This window comes from Castanea sativa, chromosome 7 (genome assembly GCF_040712315.1).
Source record: "Castanea sativa cultivar Marrone di Chiusa Pesio chromosome 7, ASM4071231v1".
NCBI classification, from domain to species: Eukaryota; Viridiplantae; Streptophyta; class Magnoliopsida; order Fagales; family Fagaceae; genus Castanea; species Castanea sativa.
This window is the reverse complement of record NC_134019.1, coordinates 44039218-44057538: the sequence shown is the minus strand read 5'-3', so window position 1 is coordinate 44057538 and position 18321 is coordinate 44039218. Positions and strand designations below refer to the sequence as shown.

General features: G+C 35.0%; 3 protein-coding genes across 11 annotated transcripts; 1 reads left to right on the top strand and 2 right to left on the bottom strand.

The window, feature by feature from the left end:
• The first annotated feature begins 2181 nt into the window (after positions 1 to 2181).
• LOC142642604 (uncharacterized) lies at positions 2182 to 3733 on the top strand. The gene is made up of 5 exons (XM_075816999.1): positions 2182 to 2473; positions 2586 to 2683; positions 2779 to 2945; positions 3042 to 3123; positions 3271 to 3733. Exons 1-5 carry the CDS (start codon positions 2437 to 2439, stop codon positions 3382 to 3384), a joined length of 498 nt encoding a protein of 165 aa, XP_075673114.1. The 5' UTR covers positions 2182 to 2436; the 3' UTR covers positions 3385 to 3733.
• A 2573-nt stretch (positions 3734 to 6306) lies between these two features.
• LOC142605379 (uncharacterized) lies at positions 6307 to 9597 on the bottom strand. 3 transcript variants are annotated; one of them, XR_012839026.1, is made up of 5 exons: positions 9313 to 9584; positions 8285 to 8973; positions 7991 to 8173; positions 6969 to 7067; positions 6307 to 6606 (listed from the first exon to the last, which is right to left on the bottom strand). XR_012839026.1 is itself a non-coding variant. In XM_075776847.1 (4 exons), the coding sequence occupies exons 2-4, from the start codon at positions 8969 to 8971 to the stop codon at positions 7047 to 7049; spliced, it is 891 nt and encodes a 296-aa protein (XP_075632962.1). In that variant the 5' UTR covers positions 8972 to 8973; positions 9313 to 9597; the 3' UTR covers positions 6634 to 7046. The 3 variants fall into 3 exon arrangements, 1 of the variants encoding a protein (XP_075632962.1); XR_012839027.1 differs by having other exon boundaries at positions 6384 to 6620; XM_075776847.1 differs by lacking the exon at positions 6307 to 6606 and having other exon boundaries at positions 6634 to 7067; positions 9313 to 9597.
• A 1301-nt stretch (positions 9598 to 10898) lies between these two features.
• LOC142642293 (protein EIN6 ENHANCER-like) lies at positions 10899 to 17388 on the bottom strand. 7 transcript variants are annotated; one of them, XM_075816640.1, is made up of 6 exons: positions 17264 to 17386; positions 16493 to 16539; positions 16198 to 16298; positions 13603 to 13787; positions 11763 to 11830; positions 10899 to 11303 (listed from the first exon to the last, which is right to left on the bottom strand). In XM_075816640.1, the coding sequence occupies exons 4-6, from the start codon at positions 13775 to 13777 to the stop codon at positions 11172 to 11174; spliced, it is 375 nt and encodes a 124-aa protein (XP_075672755.1). In that variant the 5' UTR covers positions 13778 to 13787; positions 16198 to 16298; positions 16493 to 16539; positions 17264 to 17386; the 3' UTR covers positions 10899 to 11171. The 7 variants fall into 7 exon arrangements, with proteins under 7 accessions (XP_075672755.1, XP_075672760.1, XP_075672759.1 ...); XM_075816645.1 differs by having other exon boundaries at positions 16206 to 16298; positions 17264 to 17377; XM_075816644.1 differs by lacking the exon at positions 16198 to 16298 and adding an exon at positions 16965 to 17036 and having other exon boundaries at positions 17264 to 17304.
• Positions 17389 to 18321: the final 933 nt, after the last annotated feature.

The following is an 18321-nucleotide window of genomic DNA, read 5'->3' as shown; positions in this document are numbered from 1 at the left end:
AATCTATAAATCAACATAAAAAATTTTGCATTAGCAAAACAACTATTAGATTTATATTTAACGGAAATGTTTATTTTACATAAATTTTTTATGTAAACATTTTAATTCAATAAGTGTCCTATACCATAGCATGCGGGAGGGTACCAACGAATTAATGAAGCATACCCCATCAACGTATTAATAAAGCATGCCTAGTCAGAGAATTAAATTTGGGATTGTTTAGTTACAAAATTGAGTTAACATATCCAAAAATGTTGACGACGCTTGAGAATAGCTGAGTGGAATAGAATAAATGTTTAAGAAACTGAACCTACTTGGACACATATTGTTGTAAACACTTTTTACATCACCCAGCGATGTAAACATATAAACACCCAATATTTAAAATAGTGAGTACCCAAGAATGTTTATGTATATACATGGGGTACGAAACAATAATTGTGAAAAAAAATGAATAAATATATATACACACACATGAACATACACGTAAACATAAAACTATATATAAATAAAAAGAAAAATTAACAATTAAATATTGTGAATGAATAGATAATTGACATTTTTTAATGTTTTCTATTGAAATCGACATTCAAATCTACTTGAATCACTCAAGATCAACAAGTTTGTTGAACTCAAAGTTGTTTTTCAATTCTTGCATTGAACCCTAACACTTGGTGTGTTTTTATTGATCTTAACAATGACACAACATTTTAAAAGCATCTTACTATTTATTGATTTTCAAGAACCTTAATACTGATCTAGATGTCAGAGTGGATATCAAATTAACATTAAATTAAAGTATTGATTGTAAAATTTTGAATTTTTAGGTTTATGTCACAAATACCACCATCGTTTAAGGTGGATGGTTGTAAATTTGTAATTAACCCATCCAACAATCGACAACTTGCGTTTTAACTAGACGACTCACTGTTCACTCACCATTTTAAAGACAATTCATTATATACATTTCCTTACATTTTGCTTAGCAGCTTTGTTCAAAGGAAAACACCTCTACTTTTTATCTACTCCTTCTTCTTCTTCTTCTTCTTCTTTGGATCAAAAGGTTCGTAGTTAATGGTTTACTATATCTCAGTAGCTCAATCTTTGATGGGTTTTGCTTTCTGAATTTGTTAATCTATAAGTTAGTAATGGCTTAGGCAATTAGTACATTGTCTTAGTTGATTATTACTAAAAAGTTAAGCAACCTCATTTGAAGTTTGGGTGTGAAATTATCAGTTTTGTGACAAAAAATATTTGGGTATTGCTTTAAAATGTTTATAGTTCTTGTTGGGAATTTGGGTAAGTTTTCATTTGCTACCATTATGTAGTCTATGTTGTATTTGTTAATTTGTGTAATTGAAACTTCCATTTAGAGTGACTTAGAAAATGTCTATTTATGGTTGAGTGGGGTGCATTATTCATTTGGGTTTCTTTTTTTTTTTTGTTCCACCCATAAATTCCCATTGAGGACTAAAAGCTAAGTTGCCTGTACACCGACATAGGTATGGGTATGATACTGGTACAGGAATACATCATTTCTTGAAAAATTATGGTACGACATGTCTAGGAATTCAACAATTAATTAATCAATTAAATTTTAAATTTAGGTATATTTTAAATTTTTTTAGGCATAATTATGTTTATTTTTAAGTTTTAAAATTAAGTAACAACAAAAATGCTTGAAAACATATTTAAAATTAGGATTAAGATCCAATGCAATTGTAATACTGTGTAATTAACCTCCTCTTTCTCACAAAATTTTTTTTACTTTTTTTTTATTCAATGGTTGAGATTTAAAATTTTTATTTTGCAACTTTAAATTTCAACCATTCATAGCAATTGCAGCAGGTGTAATAATCTCAATCCCTTAAATTAATTATTTATGTGATTCCAAGGAGGTTTGGGGTACTATTGTAATTATATACGTGCTCTGGGCTTTTCTTTTTTTTTTTAATTAGTTAGGATTTTTTTGGATAAATTAATTAGAAAATTTTGGTTTTGGGTTTGGGTATTTTTATATATAGTAGATTTTTTTTTTTTTTTTTGTGGGGTGATCTAAAGTGGGCTGAATACACATGAGCCAGTAACCCAACCTATTCACACTAAAGCCCAGACTGAATTTTAACCAAACTCAAGCCAAGCCCACTACAAAAACATAACCCCCACACACAGACCCACTTTACCACTCTCTCTCTCGACTCATCTCGAGAGCCCTGCCGAAGCGGCTAAGACCTCTGTGCTCCGCCGCTCATCCACTACAAAAACATAACCCCCACACACAAGCAGTGATTCTCTCTCTCTCTCTCTCTCTCTCTCTCTCTCGGCCCACCAGTACCCGAGTCCGACACGGGTACTAGGCCAAATTTCGCGTGTCCGTGCTGAAAGTTTCTTTCTTGCATTTCTGTAGACACAGCTCTAACAAATCAGTTGATCCAGATGGTGTTTGTTTCTCTCCTGCCAGCAAAGTGTTCAGGTTTCTTTTTCTCAGAGGCTGTTAATCTTTGACATAGTTTATATGTGTTCAGAATTGTGTGTGTGTGTGTGTGTGTGTGTATATATATTTTGATGTCCTATATATTCTGTAGGTTTGGTTCATTGCTCTCCTAAACTACCATTCAAGGATGGAAGACATAAATCTACCAGATATAATGATTATAATGCTTTTCAGCTACCATCTACACTGGTAACTTGTTAATTCCTCTCTGGGTGTCCGTATGTAACAGCTTATACTTTTTATGTGACATCTCATCTATGAACATTGGGGAATTTACCTGGCAGATTCATAGGGCAAGGATTCAGTGTTCTCATCCAAAGCTGCAGCATTTTGGTGTCAGATATGTGGTGTCTGTTGGAAGAAGAAACCATCATCATCAGTTGAGTTTTGATGATGATGATGACTTGTCTGAGGAGCCCTTTTGGCTCAGTTGGATTAAGGATGCTTTTTGGTATTGTACTTACAGCTTTTCTTATACTCTCTTGTAATACATTGATGATTGAACACATTGTTAAATTAAGTATTGTGTTTTTATATTCTTTTTCAGGGGTTTGAAATCTTTATTTGTGTTTCTTGCTGAGCAACCTAGTCAGCTGAAGTACATAGAGTGGCCAGGTTTCCAGAGCACGGTATGTAAGGTTTTTATGGTTCACTTGGAAGTTTAGAAGTGTACAACCATGTTGCAGACTTGCAGTGGTTGTCAAAAAATTTATTTTAGTTTCGTTTGATCATATAATGTTGCATGTAGCTGAGGTTTTCTCTCTGCTGTTCTGCAGCTGAAGACTGCTACTCTCACTCTTGCTCTTGTTGCGGTGCTCATCATTGCACTATCAACGGTTGACTCTGCCCTTTGCTATATGTTAGCTTTGATTCTCAGGAGAACCCCATAATTAAATGATGTACCTAGAAGTGTTTATTTTCAATGCATGGTCCAGCTCAAACTTGCAGATGCTCATCTGTTGATGTCATGTCCCTAGCATTGTAAGAAGTAAAAGAAAAAATTTTGAGAAGAAATCTGTTTGCCTTTGGAAAAATGGGAAAGCTAGAGCTCTCTTTGGAAACTTCTTGTCAAAACAGTTGCTGTGACTATTAAGTGAAGACATAGACTCGAGAATAGAATCTTTAATGTTGCTCCTCATTTCTCTTTTCTTCTCTCTTTTGGTGTAAATATAATTCAAAGAAAAGTAAATAATGTATTAAAACTGAAAGTCTCTTATATGTGAACCAATTTCAGTAAAATCTCCATTCTCTGCATCACTTTTACTCAATGTTTCTCCATGTATACCATTTTTATCACTGCATAACATTCACCATTCAATGGGTTGGATGATCGTGGGGAGAAGTGCGTCTTCATTGGGTATAGTAAGGAGTTGAAAGCTTTCTCTACAGTCCACTTACCAACAAAGACGTGGTGAGTAGAGATGTCATTTTCAGCGAAGAGGAGTCATGGGAATGGAATGATGGGCATCACAAGTAAAGGGAAGCCACTTGAGTTAGTAGACCAAGAAGAAGGTGTGAATTATGAAGGTTTAGAGAGACCTTCCTCAACACCTCACAGCTATCCATCATCAACAGGCACTTCATCAATCCAAAGCCCAGGTAGCATTTCCCAATCTCTAACACCAATCAAAATGAGAGGCCTAGAAGATATCTATGCATAAACTAAAGAGACAAATCGCTTTTGTTTATATGTGGACCATGAGCCTTTTACTTTAAAGAAGCTGTGAAAGAGGATTGTTGGAAGAATGCCATGCAAGACAAAATTTATGCCATTGAGAGAAACAACACCTAGGAATTGACTATACTTCCTCCGAGTCAAAAAACCATTGGTGTGAAATGGGAATACAAGATTAAGCACATAGCTGATGGGAGGATTGAGCACTATAAGGCAAGACTTGTAGCTAAAGGTTACAAGTATGGGGTGGACTATGAAGAAGTCTTTGCTCCAATAGCAAGACTTGACACATTGAGAATGTTGATTTCTCTTGCAACACATCATTGTTGGAAAATGTATCAACTGGATGTCAAATCGGCATTCTTAAATGGCATACTTGAAGAAGAGGTGTATGTAGCACATCATTTTATTAGCAACTTTAGAGTAAGAGGAAAAAAAAAAAGGACCTCTTTTTTCGCCCAGGAGGAATGCATATATTTTGGTCATTTTATTGGATAAATGGCTAAGTGTTAATGGTGGCAAAAACAATTAACTGATGGCGATAGTGTAGCAATATAACAGTGGTTGAAAAGATAACCGGCGGTGATAAAATGTACTGAAGTGAAGGTATAAAAGATGTGATCATTAGTGGTGACAAACTGGCAGTAGTTGATAGCGACGATGAACTGGCAGGGAATGTTAGAGACATTAGGGAAAACATGCATAACTGATGGGAGCTATGGTCGCAGTGAATGGAACTCTAAATGACAATGATGGCAGTAGCAATGTCACTAGTTAATTGTAGTAATGAATGGATGGTGAGTGGTAGAGGCAACATCCAGAATTGAATTGTGGGTTGTAAGTAATCACAGCAACTGCTAATATGATAATTTTAATGTTGTCATCTCTTGGTGACAATAGTAGTAGTATTGCGGTCACAGGAGTGTGGTTTTACTCAAGGTTGATGCCAGAGTAGAGATCATAGTAATCGAGATTGGAGTCGAGCTAAACAAGCAGTAAAAAATAAATATCTGAGACTTCAAAGACAAATCCTATATATCATTACTGCACAGCAAATCAATGCTAGCAAAAATTTGTACACCATTTGCAACTATATCAATTAGTCACTTCAAAAATATAAGTTTTCAAGTTTTGAAAACCACCCTATCGAATCTCAATAACGCTCTTCTACATGTTACCACCCATTAAACTTTAAAGTACTCTTTGTGGGTCCATTGCAATTTAGGCTGCGTTTGTTTCGACGGTAAATGCTTTCAGGAAATTGTTTTACGCGTTTGCGGGTGTTTGGCAACACCTGAAATTTTGGTCAAACGAAAAATTAGTAACATTTGACTGTAAAATACTGCCTCCCACCCGGAAAATATTTTCCATTTGTATTTTACCTTCAATTGGTTTCAGTCCTCATTTTCCACTCCTTGCCTCAAGCCAGTCCGAGCCTCACCCACAGTCCGACGAGCGCCGCCACTCTCCCACGGTGAGTTTCCTACACCGTTTCTCGCATTCTCCTTCACACACCAGCACCGGTCGCCCCGATCGTCGCACCAAAGACCAGCCCACCAACGGCGCGAGATCGCGCCATGACCCACCGCGAGATCGCGTCATAACCCAGATCGCGTCGTTGCACCCTGGCACTGCAATCTTGCGCAGTCGCACCCCAGCACCGATCGCGATAGCGCACCCCAGCCTTCGCGATCGCGCCGACGCACCCTAGCCTTCGCGATCGCGCCGTCGCACCCCAGCCTTCGCGATCTTGATCGCGCCTCCTCCTTCGCGATCGCGCCGCTTCTTTCTCGGATTTTATGATTTTTTTTTTTTTTGGGTTTTGTTTCTTTTGTGATTCTACTGAGAAATGATGTTACATATTTGTTTGGAAGCTGAGAAAATGTGAGCATCAAGTAAAAAATGTATTTTCTATAATATTTTCAAGATCACAACCAAACACCTGAAAATATTTTCCAAAGTATTTTTTAAAATGCCACCAAACACCTAAAAATATTTTCCTTTTCCGAAAATATTTTCAACTGAAATTGTTTTACACTCGGAAAATATTTTACACCCAACCAAACACAACCTTAGATTTTTCACTGGAATTGAAAATCACTGTCCTGAGAACTTAATTCAGTCAAAGAGACTCTTAACACAAATACACAGACTAAACTAGTAATTTCCACTTTTCTCTTTTGATACAATATAAAATGATTTCCAAACATGAAATGATTCAAACCATACTTTTTTTTTTTATTCGAACCTTTCATAGTTTGATTGTTACATGATAATATACAGTTTAAACCTGAGCCCTACGAAGTACTAAGAGATGCTCTCCCTAAAAAATGCTGATGTTACATCAAAAGAATTTAGTCAGTAACATTAGATCGGGTAAAAGATAGGAAACTTTTCTGCAGCAAAATCTTCAGGAAGCAGTTTGTAGAAAGGTGTCCTGCATATTTAAGACTTAAGACATATCAGCCTGGCAAAATAAGTTTTCCTATTCCAACATTTACAAAATAACATAAATATTGTTCAAAGAAATGCAAATCCCAATCCTTTTAAGCCCTTAGCAAGCATATCCAGTAAGATGAAAATAAAGGGTACTTGTCATATGGACAACACCCATAACATACATATGGTGCCCCTCAATTGGAGTAGAGTCGGTAAACCAGTCAAAGCTTTAAGCAGATGCTGAGCTAGTATTTCCACAAAGAAATAAAAGGGGGAAAACTGACATAGAAGTGACACTAACGAGATTTAAAGATATGGATCTTTTTCTTATTTTGCTGAAATTTATGGATCTCTTCTTACATTATTACATCAGGTAAGTGTTAGAATTCAGGGAGAGCATGAGTCACAGGAACCTCTTCCTTTGATGTTCTGCATTTCCTATTTTTGCTTTTCTGCAGCCTGTTCATCACCAAAGTTGACAAAGTAAGAAGAAATAAAAAGAACAAAGTAATGGAAAATAAGCATAACAAGATACAATACTTTCCAAGCATTTATTAAATTATAAAGACGAATTCAAATATCTATATATATATATATATGTATGTATGTATGTATGTATGTATGTATATGCTACCAAATGACATATCCAGTTGATTGACATCAACTAGTCTATACTGGTATAATGACATAATCAAATCAGGAGACATTTTTACATCACAATATCATGCCAGTTGAAGTTGGTATCTACAAAAAAGGTAGAATTATATGCTATCTATAGGTGTATCAGACCATTGCATGTGATATTGCCATTTGTTTTATATTAACATCTACAACAACAACAACAACCACCGAGCCTTATAGTTCTAAAAACTCTGCCTATGTATGTATGTAGCATCGTATTTTGATGGCAGCTGGTCACAAACATGAAAAAAGGAGGGAGGTAGGTTGACAACCGGTTTAAAACTGAATCACTTTATTATGAATGTATCTACACATTAACATCTATAACAATATGCTTATCAAAAACATCTATAACAATAAATTAAAAATGTGCCATTGGAAGCCAATTAGAAAGTCTGATATAATTTTTAGTAAAAAGAACCCTACAGTAGGATGAAATGATCATCTGAAATTGGACTACAATAGTTCTTACCACACATTCAAGTTAATGGTAAACATTACAATCTGTAATGAATGAAATATAGAGACAATGAAAGTTTGAGATAAAGGAATCCTTAAGGCCACAATCCAACAACTCAATCTATAGTTAATCAAACAAGGTGATTTAAATTTGTGACGTCCATTATGCTCATTGCAAGTTTGGATGGAGTGCATTAAAAGAAAAATATGGAATCTTAAATAGTCAAAAACAAAAATCAAACCTTCCGGAGTTTCATTAAAACAGAATCTTCAAATGCAGCATAACCAGCCCCAACCAAATTATTTAGTTTAGGCTCTGCAGATCTTGGGGGAGAACTCGGAGCCTCTGCTGCCATTGGAGGATGAAGAGGCAAAACTAGCAATGGATTAGAAAGATGGCCACATACACTTCCCGTAGCAGCAACCTAGCCAAAAAGGAAAAACCAAAATAAGTGATTAAACAAAACAACCAAAAAAGCAATGCTACAAGTGCACTGGATTAACTTTAGTATTAGTATTCGTCATAACAAACTCACCGCTCCATCTTTAGCCGCCATCACGACAAGTGCTGAACCCTTTTTCTTTGAACTCTTAATGACAACATCTTCCACCTCTCCAAACTTTGAAAACAACTCTCTCAACTTCTCGGCCGTATAGTCTTCCCCAACCTTCTCCCATGAAACTTTAAGCATCTTCTCCTTATCCATGGTGGAAGCCCCGGCACTACTTGTACTCTCCTTTCCAACTCCTGCTGACTCCCTCCAAATATTTGATCCCATATTCGCCCCTTTATTTGCGTGCATTGCACGTATTCGCGCAATCTCTTCTTTCAACTTCCTAGCAATTCTCTCCTCATCTTCTCGCGCTTTGGCTTCCGGGTCAGGAGCAAATGCTGCTCGTTCCCTTTCTTCAAGGTCCGAAACCATCTTCTGTCGCTTGGAACCACGCTTGGAATCAAGCTCTGCCTTCCGACGTCGCTGCTCACGCTTAACTCGAAGAAGATCATCAAACAGTTTCCTGGCTTTCTCATCCTTGAGAATCTCATACGATGACTGAAGCCTCTGAAATTCTTCAAGGGCTTGTTTATCACCAGGCCTCTTATCCGGGTGCTTCTCCAAAGCCTTCGATCTGTACCCCTTTCTAATATCATCCGCACTCAGCTTAGCACCTTCCTCACCAGAAGGCAACCCAAGAATAACATAGTGATCAACTTCCACATCCATATCTGAAATTCAAAATATGGAACACTCAGTTTTCGTTCAGAACTTTTATCGAACAGTTTGACGACAATATTCAAAAGGTGTAAAAGCTTGAAATTTGCAGTGACCCAAATGTAAATATGTTGAGCACAATTCCAAACTAGCGAGGAATTACTAAAACCACGGAAATTAAATAGTTCTAGATAGACCTAGCATTCATATCATCAATATATATACACTTTCATATTTTGCTTTTGACAAGTATCAGTATATACACACACACACACACACACACACATAGTTGATGAAAAAATCCAAATTCTAACAATAACATGTGATTTCAAGAAAAACCCAGAAACAGAAACCTGAATAAGAAGCTAGGGCAGAGGGTCGGTGAGGGAGCCAAGCCTAGAGCTGAAACTCCAGGGAAAGCTAGTTTCTTGAGTTGTTGGAGACCCAATTTCGAGTTTGAGTTACCCAAGCAATCGAACGGCAGAGAATTGTTGTGCTGAGAATGTAGTTGTGGCGGCGTGGTCCAATTTTCTCTTCGGGGGTTCAGACTTCAGAGACGTAGCGTAGAACACAGAGAGAGAGAGAGACGTTTTGAGTTTTTTATAGCGACTGACTTCAAAGTTCAGACCTCAGATCTCTCACAGACTCACAGTTAAATGGGATTGGGTGAGGTTATGCATGGTTAAGGTTTTTTTTTTTTTTTTTTATGGAAATATGCATGGTTAAATGAGTCACAAATAAATGTTCTAATTTTTTTTTTCAAAAAAAAAAATTTCTGGCTAAATATTGTTCATATAAATTAAATCATATATATGAATAGTTCTATATATATTTTTGATTGTGTCAATTTAAATCTAACATTATCATTATTATGAAGATTAAAACCTTCATTTCACTCTATCAAATTCTAAGGGAGAAAGATAACACTAATATACCCCCAAAAAAAGATTTATTCAATTTGTATATCTTATTCATTTTATTTTCTGACATTAGAGATTTAGTCAGGTCAAGTTTGGGTTGAGCCCAAACCTGACTCAACTCAACTCGTGAACACTTTTGCTTTTTTTTTTTTTATATGTATAAAATTTGCCAATGTTGTTTAAATGAGATTTAGAAAGATTTTGATTCAATTTTTTAAATTCATTAAGGTGTGGGAAAGGTTTGAATTTTATACTATAAAATCTAAATGGGATAGTATATAATTAGTTTATTTACACAAAGAATAAGGCTTTTCTAATAAAAGTGAGGGTGTCACAATTCTTCACTCCTAAAAAAAAAAAGATTTCTTCTTAGGTTGTTTGCCAAAAGGCCGTACTCTTATCTTTACTAGCTTTAATGTTAGAGATACTAATAAATTTTACTATATAAAATTTACAAATTTTTGTGTAAGTTAATAATAATAATAATAATGACATTGTTATGTAGTTGAAGCCCTTAAATCAAAACAATGGAAAAAATATATAGTTGAACTTAAAGTCCACTAATCACATTTATTGTCATATCAATTTATTTATAAGTCTTATGTAGTAGTAAAACACTAATACTTGTAGTAACCTTTACATGCTCCTAATTACTAATATAGCAATAAAAAGTGATACCATAAAAGAACTAGTAATAAGACAACTTACAATTTGTTCGTTTTGATCAATGAGTTGCGATCAATGATGTCTTTATCTAGTCGAAAAAGAGATCCAGTGTCTGTTTAACATCCCGTTTTGAAACCGTACTTTTTGGAAGTATAGCTTTTTTTTTTCAACTTCACTTATTTCTGGGTACAAATTTTCAAATAGTACATTTATTAAAAAAAAAAAAAAACAAAACAAAAGCTGTATCAAATGGACACCTATAAATTATACAAAAAACGTGGATTGTGTGAACAAGTTTTACAAAAGGTTCGTTTGGATATCATTTATTGCTGAAAATTGAAAACTAAAAACACTGTAGTAAAATAATTTTTAAATAGGTGGATAATACTGTAAGACCCAATTTTAATGAAAATTTTGCTAAATTCCATACTTGTGAGTACTGTGAACAGTACATAGAACACACTGCAAAACGCAAACGCGCTGAAAACTGATTTCAGTGCTTTCCAAACTTACACTAACTAAAACATGGATTATCCTAAGTAATTTCTTTTTTTTTTTTTTAAATTACTCTATTCTACAATATTGTTCTTCAGGGGGAACCCAGTTGGCTCCACATTCGTCCAAAGTTACTTGAGAACCACTGCTGCGTTTCTTAGAGCCAAATAACTTTGCACATATTCCTTAGGAAGCGATCTCACGAGCTTAAAAACATCAGCATTTGCATAACGAAGATTGGTCCTTGGGTCATAGTAAGGTGCCTGCATAATACACAAATAATTACTTTACACAGAACAAAAGTAGGTGATATACCAAAACCCAAAAAAAAGAAGAAAGGAATTCAGTCACAGATGGATTATCCATAGTGTTAAAAATAGCAGTTGCAATTAACCTATTCCTGTTGTCAATGAATCTGAAAGTCTATTTGGCAGCAAGAATATAATAACCATTAGGGCCCATGGAATAACAAACATTTGACTCAGCAACCTAACAAGCAGAGTACAAGCTAAGGCAAATCAAAATGTGCACCAACAATAACCCCTAGTCCTAAAACAAAATGGGTGGGGAGGGACAAGAGCTTCAGCTCTTAGCATTGATCTAAGAGAGAGAGAGAGTTGAACTGAGTTTGTTTGAGGAAATAAAATTTTAACAGCTGGGTTCAAATCAGATATGCGTTGATTATGCCTATAGTACCACATCTTATCAAGAAAGCCACATACCTCGTATCCTGTTATATCACAAATTCTCTTGCATGGATGCATAGAAGGTGGTGACTCAATATTGACGTCTGCAGAACAGGAGACATCAAGGGATCAAAACTTAGTGGTGGAACTTGAGAGTAACCTCTATAACAAGAAAGAAAGAGTAAAAGCTTAGTGGTTTAAATGCTCAATTTTAAAAATATAATTTTAAACTTGGAACGGGCAACCATTGTTCTAAACCTGACAATATGATTGAACAGTTAAGCAAAGCAGCCAATCCAAGCCAGCTTTTCTCAAGCTACTTGACTTAAATCATATCAGGTTGACAAGTAATCATCCTCCTACAACACTAGTGAATTCTTTTATATGCTCTCTAGTCATACCAGCAAACAGTTCTTTTTACCCCAGTTATCCTGAGTACTAGCTTTCAAATAACACACAATCACTCTAATGCCTATAGTCAATCCTTGATCTAAACTTAGTGAGGTGTAAACTCTTCTTCCCACCTCATACGTTATCATGCTTCACAAGACTCCCAAGCATAGATTTCTTACTCTCAAAGCAAAATGGGTCCATGGATAGTAACACACATTAACTACTTCAAAGCCTATATTCTACAAATTCATAATCAATGTAAAAAGGTAAAATAAGAACATAACAGGAGAGATTTGTGTAAACCATGAATCTACTACGCTCTAGAACGTTTTCCCCACCTTGGCTTTTGTTCAATCACAATTCAAGAATCAAACTCTGTACATGTAGGAAATTCATGCATCATTTAATGAATAAAAGGATTCCCATTTATTATCAGTTACTTTAGCAATTGCAAGTTGCAACATTGTTTTCAACACAATAATAAGTCATACAGCGTCTTGCATAGTGCATAAAATTTAATTTTCCCATTAAAACAGTCCCATCATTCTTTCAGGTAATTAATATATAGGGTAAATTTCACAAACCTACCTTGAGGTTTGTGATAATACCAATTAAGTCCAAAACATTCTAAAACCCACCAATTTAGTCCTCAACTTTGTCCCTAACCATTTTTTTTTCCCTACTTCTTTTCCTTTCTCTCTTCTGTCTTGTTCCTTTCCCCTCTCTTAAACTCTCTTCTCTGAGTTCTCTCTAATAACAGCAAGAGGTAAAGTAGTAGAAGAAATGATAGCAAAGTATTTACAATGAAACACTCTTTAATCCACAGCATCAGGCCCAAAGCATCTCCTTTGCAAAGGGTTCCATACCCATTGCACAAGAAACCTTCTTCCTTTCACTCCCATAAACACCAACACACAGATCTGCTATCTCAGTTGGTGCAGTTGGATCATCACCAGCATACCATGCATTCACAAGTGGGTTACTTGACACTTCAGCTAGCTCATGAGCAATCACACTGATCATTCCATCAGCACCCACATCCTGTCATCCCCATTAGGTGCATGCATTATACTGTTGCCTCCATTTGTGCTTGCTGGTGGCTTACCTGAATTCTTTGGCCATGTAAATGGATAGGCACAAGTGCCTGGACAGTGAGTTCCACTATTACCAACCCAAGCATAAGGTACAGTGACACCGAAAAGTTGGGAAAGTGAAGTAGTGAAAGCCAGAGACTGCTCTACAGAAGTCTTGGACTTGGAGATAGAAGAGAGAAAGAAAAAGAGAATAAAAGTAAGGGACAAAGTTGTCTTTTGAGGACTAAATTGGTAGGATTTAAAATGTTTTGGACCTAGTTGGTATTATCACAAACCTCAGGGTAGGTTTGTAAAATTTACCCAAATATATATAATCCATTATGCTTTTCAAAAATAAAGGAATGCCAATAAAAAGTCCCCTTTTTTTTCTTTGCATTCTAAGAACTTACAGTTGGGTTCGTCAGGAGGGTGATTCTGGTGATTCTCGGCCTGAAGGATCTGCTTGAGATGTTTCCAGTGCCTTCCTCTAGATTGGCCTTTAGGGTATTTCTCGTACATTTGAATCTGCTTGAAACTGAGGTGAGTTGGCAACACTAACTCTGCTTTCACCACTTCTAGCTCCATCTTCTTCTTTCTGCATATCAAACATACCAAAAAAATAAAAAAAGCACCTCTTGTGAGAAAAATACCATTATAATAATTATTTTTAAAAACACAGCACATTCCAAATTATTAAGGAAAGTATGGCAGTTTTAAATTCAACACTATTATGGGCTGTTAGAGGCCTGGCAATGGTTTGGTTGTGTTAGGTTGGGCATAAGTCCCTAAGCTATATATATTGAGATCATCATCTTGCTGCTGCAGCTCTTAGGGTTATTCAAACTTTTTCGAGTCTATTTTAAGATGTCTGGATGTGGATTAAGCATATATTATTAGGATGGAAAGCACATTATTTGCCTCTAAAACTGAAGCAACATGTATTTAAAGAATATATAACTAGGAGTAGGGAAAAAGGAAGAGCTAGAACAGATTTGAAGATTTTATGATTAAATAGGAAGTACAATGTTGTGAAAGCTACTGGTGATGATGTCACACCCTACCACTACAAATGATGTTCAACTTTTTTTTTTTTTGATAGGTTACAAATGATGTTCAACTTCAATGAAAGTACATATCAAGTAAATGTTAAAACTTAAAACTAGACATCATAAGCCTGTGATGTACATCACTACGTAGGTACATATAAGCAATTATAAATCACAACTGCATAAATAAATAAAAATTTGGTTATCTGGGTTGTTTGTATATTAACTAACTTCCACATTTGAATGTCACATCAGTTATGCTAACTTTATTAGGTAGCATTAAGCCAAGTTATTGGTTTGGTCACTATGGCAATTGATATTATATATTCCTTACATAGATTATTCAAAAACTAATGATAATTAGTCCTTATGGGACCAAACTGATTCAACTATTAACAATTGACTGAGCAATATATTATTGCAGAAAAAAAAAATCAGCAATTCATACTCCTAAATCAACATGAATGAGGACAACAAGATTCCACACAACCAAAGGTAACAAATGAATGCTGCACTAAAATATTCCACACAACCAAAAAAAACTAATAATGCATACGCGTAGTCACACACCCACTCATACAATATAATCTCTGCCACCAAAGTGCGCATAGTAGAATCTATAAAGCACATAAAAATTCAATGAGAAAGTAATAATCTATTCCCCCAGCTAAAACCAACTTCTCAAGCAATCTCTATGACTCACATTTTTTAAATTTCCAATGAAGCTTGCACTAGCTAACAATGTCAAATTATATAACAAGACTTACATATAAGTCATAATTAATCATTTAGGTATGCAAAAGATGGTAAATTAAAAATGTGATCATATCTCAATTTTGAGACATGGATCCTGCTAAATCTTTTTCCATGTTCTCATTTACCACTGACTCAAGCCACATTCTTTTTCCCCATCTTTTCGTTGTATCATGTTCACTAATTTTCTCATTAGTTGAGTTCCATCTGTTCTTTCCCATTTAGCTCTCTGCTTCTGTTTAGGTCCAAATTCGTAATGCCTTTCAATGTGTGCAATCATGTAGTCTTCAGTGCATAATTGTAATTACAAACTTGGCTTCAAGTAAATGTATATATAAGCACCAGAAGCATGTAAGGATTGAGCTGCAAGGATTTCGTAGGTTACAGATTAATATTAATTGCACCGATAATGAATGGCATGCATACTTTAAAGTGATGCAAATGCATCAGACTTCTGAACATAAGGCTATAAATTCAACAACTATATGTGAGGGGGTGATAACCATTTATGATCATAGCAGGGCATAGATCCATTAACATTATTACCAATGAACCAACTGAAAGTGATGTAAAACAATAGGATTAAAGAAGAACAAAAGGATAAACAGAACAAACATCGGCTTCACCACCTAGAATTTTCCTGAATTCTAGGCATCAACACATAAGGATGTTTGGCATCACCATCAAACAAAAGAGGAGCTCCTATTCTCAATTCATAACATTTTATCCCAAATCATACTCCCTTTACGATTACAGGAGAACTAGAACAAACAGTACTAAAAGTGAATGCAACAGATAAATAGAACAAACAACTTCAGGCTGAAAACAAAGTGCATTTGAATTTAGCTTCCAATGTAAAGTGTCTTTATGATATACGCATTTATAAGACCCGCGTGAAAGGTACAGTATAGGAAGTTAGATGATAATGTCTACTGAATTCCCCACAAAAAGTTCATTATAATTAAGCAAGCCAATAATAATTTTTTCAAAAACAACTTTCAAGTGAAACAAAAATAGGAAGTCCAACATATGATCATAGACATATAACACTAAGTAGCATGCCTTTGAGCTTGACACTTTGCAATCCGGTACAACACAATTATGTCACAAAGATTGTCATGTTTGCTTGTTTACTGTGTGCTCTACATACAGAAAAGAAGAAGCAATAATAATAAGAAGCAAAAAACAACTGCAAAAACAACTTACTGCTATACCAAGAGCAGTACTGGTGAAGAAGGGATAAAGAAAAGTCCACAACAACTTTAATGCTATAAGGTGATCGATGCTGCTGAAGTCAAGTGATTGGGCTGCATTGAAAATCACGATAGAGGCAGCATCACTCACCTCTCCCTCACCGAATACACTACCATAAAATAAGGGTGTTTCATCTTGATTGAGAGAACCTTGAAGTTTAATATGAGAAAAATATCATGCATTTATCAAACATGTCAATTTCCATGTCTGACATTTGTATAAGGAATTAAGGATGAAAATTGTGTACCCGCAGTGTGCAAACTGAATCAATTGCTTACAATATGGCACCAACAGCTGAGCATACAAAAATAATCAGTATTAAAGGGTGATAATCTAGTAAGCAAGGACATGGAAACGGGTACTGATATGGGTACAACACGGTGACACAAGCAATTTTTGAAAAATGATAACATGAAATGGTGGTTATGACACTGGTGCAACACGGATATGACACCAGTACAACACACAGGTACGGCACCTCAAATGAAGTGCCCGTGCTTCCTAAGTGATAATCAATGATTGTATGAACAAAAATGATTCAACAATAGATAGTCTCCTAGGTAATCTTGAATCACCAATTCTATTAAATAACAAATAGGCCCATGGTATAGACAACACTCAAATTGAATAGTTAAAACTTTGTTTGGGTGAAATGTATGATCCAAAGAAATGGGTGCATTAGTTCTATTAGATAAGTACTATTTTGAGAAAAAAAATACATGTACCAAGCTTGCAGATGTTACCTAGTGATTGATATAAGGCAAAATGAAATTACAGTATCAACTAACCAACTGCCCCAAACAACAATATTGTGGTGAAATTCATGAAAAATATGAAGAACCCATGTCAGTATGATGCAAGATTCAGTACATACTTCAGTTAAAGGACATAACTTTAGCATGGAATATTCAAAGAAATATAGAGAAGCAGAAAAAATTAAGCAGGTAATGACTCTCACAATCACAAATATCAAGACTGATAAATCTAAATTCAATACGATTCAAGTTCATATCCTTACAGAGAGAGACTGAGAACTGAGAAGAGACGAGAGACGCTCGTGCCTTCTAGAGAGAGAGACTAGAGCGAGAAAAGAAGACAGTTTTGAACCAGCATTTTCAACAGAACTCGATATTATAAAAATGGGTTCTTTTAAAATTTTCTGTGCACAAATAAGTACGCAACTTTTGGCAAAAAATTAAAAGTAAAAAAAATCCTGATAAAAAAATATTAAAGTAAAAAAATAATTAATTAAATATAAACAACGATAATTATTGTACAAAATCTATTAAAATTGTAAACAATTGTAAAAAACCAATTAAAAGATTACAATAAATTGAGGTGTTTGCACATCATAAGTCAAAATAAATTATTCATGGACTACCTCAATTAAAAATAAGAGTTGCATGAAAATATTGTGAAATTTTGTTGTCTCTAAACTTTCTTAAGTGGGAAATTTTATTTATTTATTATATTTCAGTTTGTTTATAGTAAAATTGGGAAATTGTTTCTTTGTTTTTATGCTCCAATGTCAAAAAAGGGCAAATAGTTTAGCATATAGGGTGTATTTGAATAACACTTATTTGTTAAAAACTGAAAATTTATTGCTAAAAATATTGTAGTAAAATAATTTTTAAAGATGTGAATAGTGCTATGATATCCAAATTTACCTAAAAATCCGAGAAAAAGTGAGTTTGGTGGTATGTGAACAGTACTACCGGAACCCACTAAAAAATTCCTGAACTTGCAAATTGGGCAAAATGTCCAATCTAAACGCACGCATAGCAATACTTCAAAGGATTTTTAGGACGAGTTAAAGGGAAATTGCCCCCTTTTGCTCTTGGCTCTGATAGTGGTCCATATAAAATTGACAAAATGTCAATCATAGTTGGGCAAAATGTCCAATCCAAACTCACGCATAGCAGTACTTCAAAGGATTTTTAGGACGAGTTAAAGGGAAATTGCCCCCTTTTGCTCTTGGCTCTGATAGTGGTCCATATAAAATTGACAAAATGTAAATCATAGTCTACCATATAGGTGAATTGTGGCAAAAATAGTGAATTTGTTTATGGTACTAGA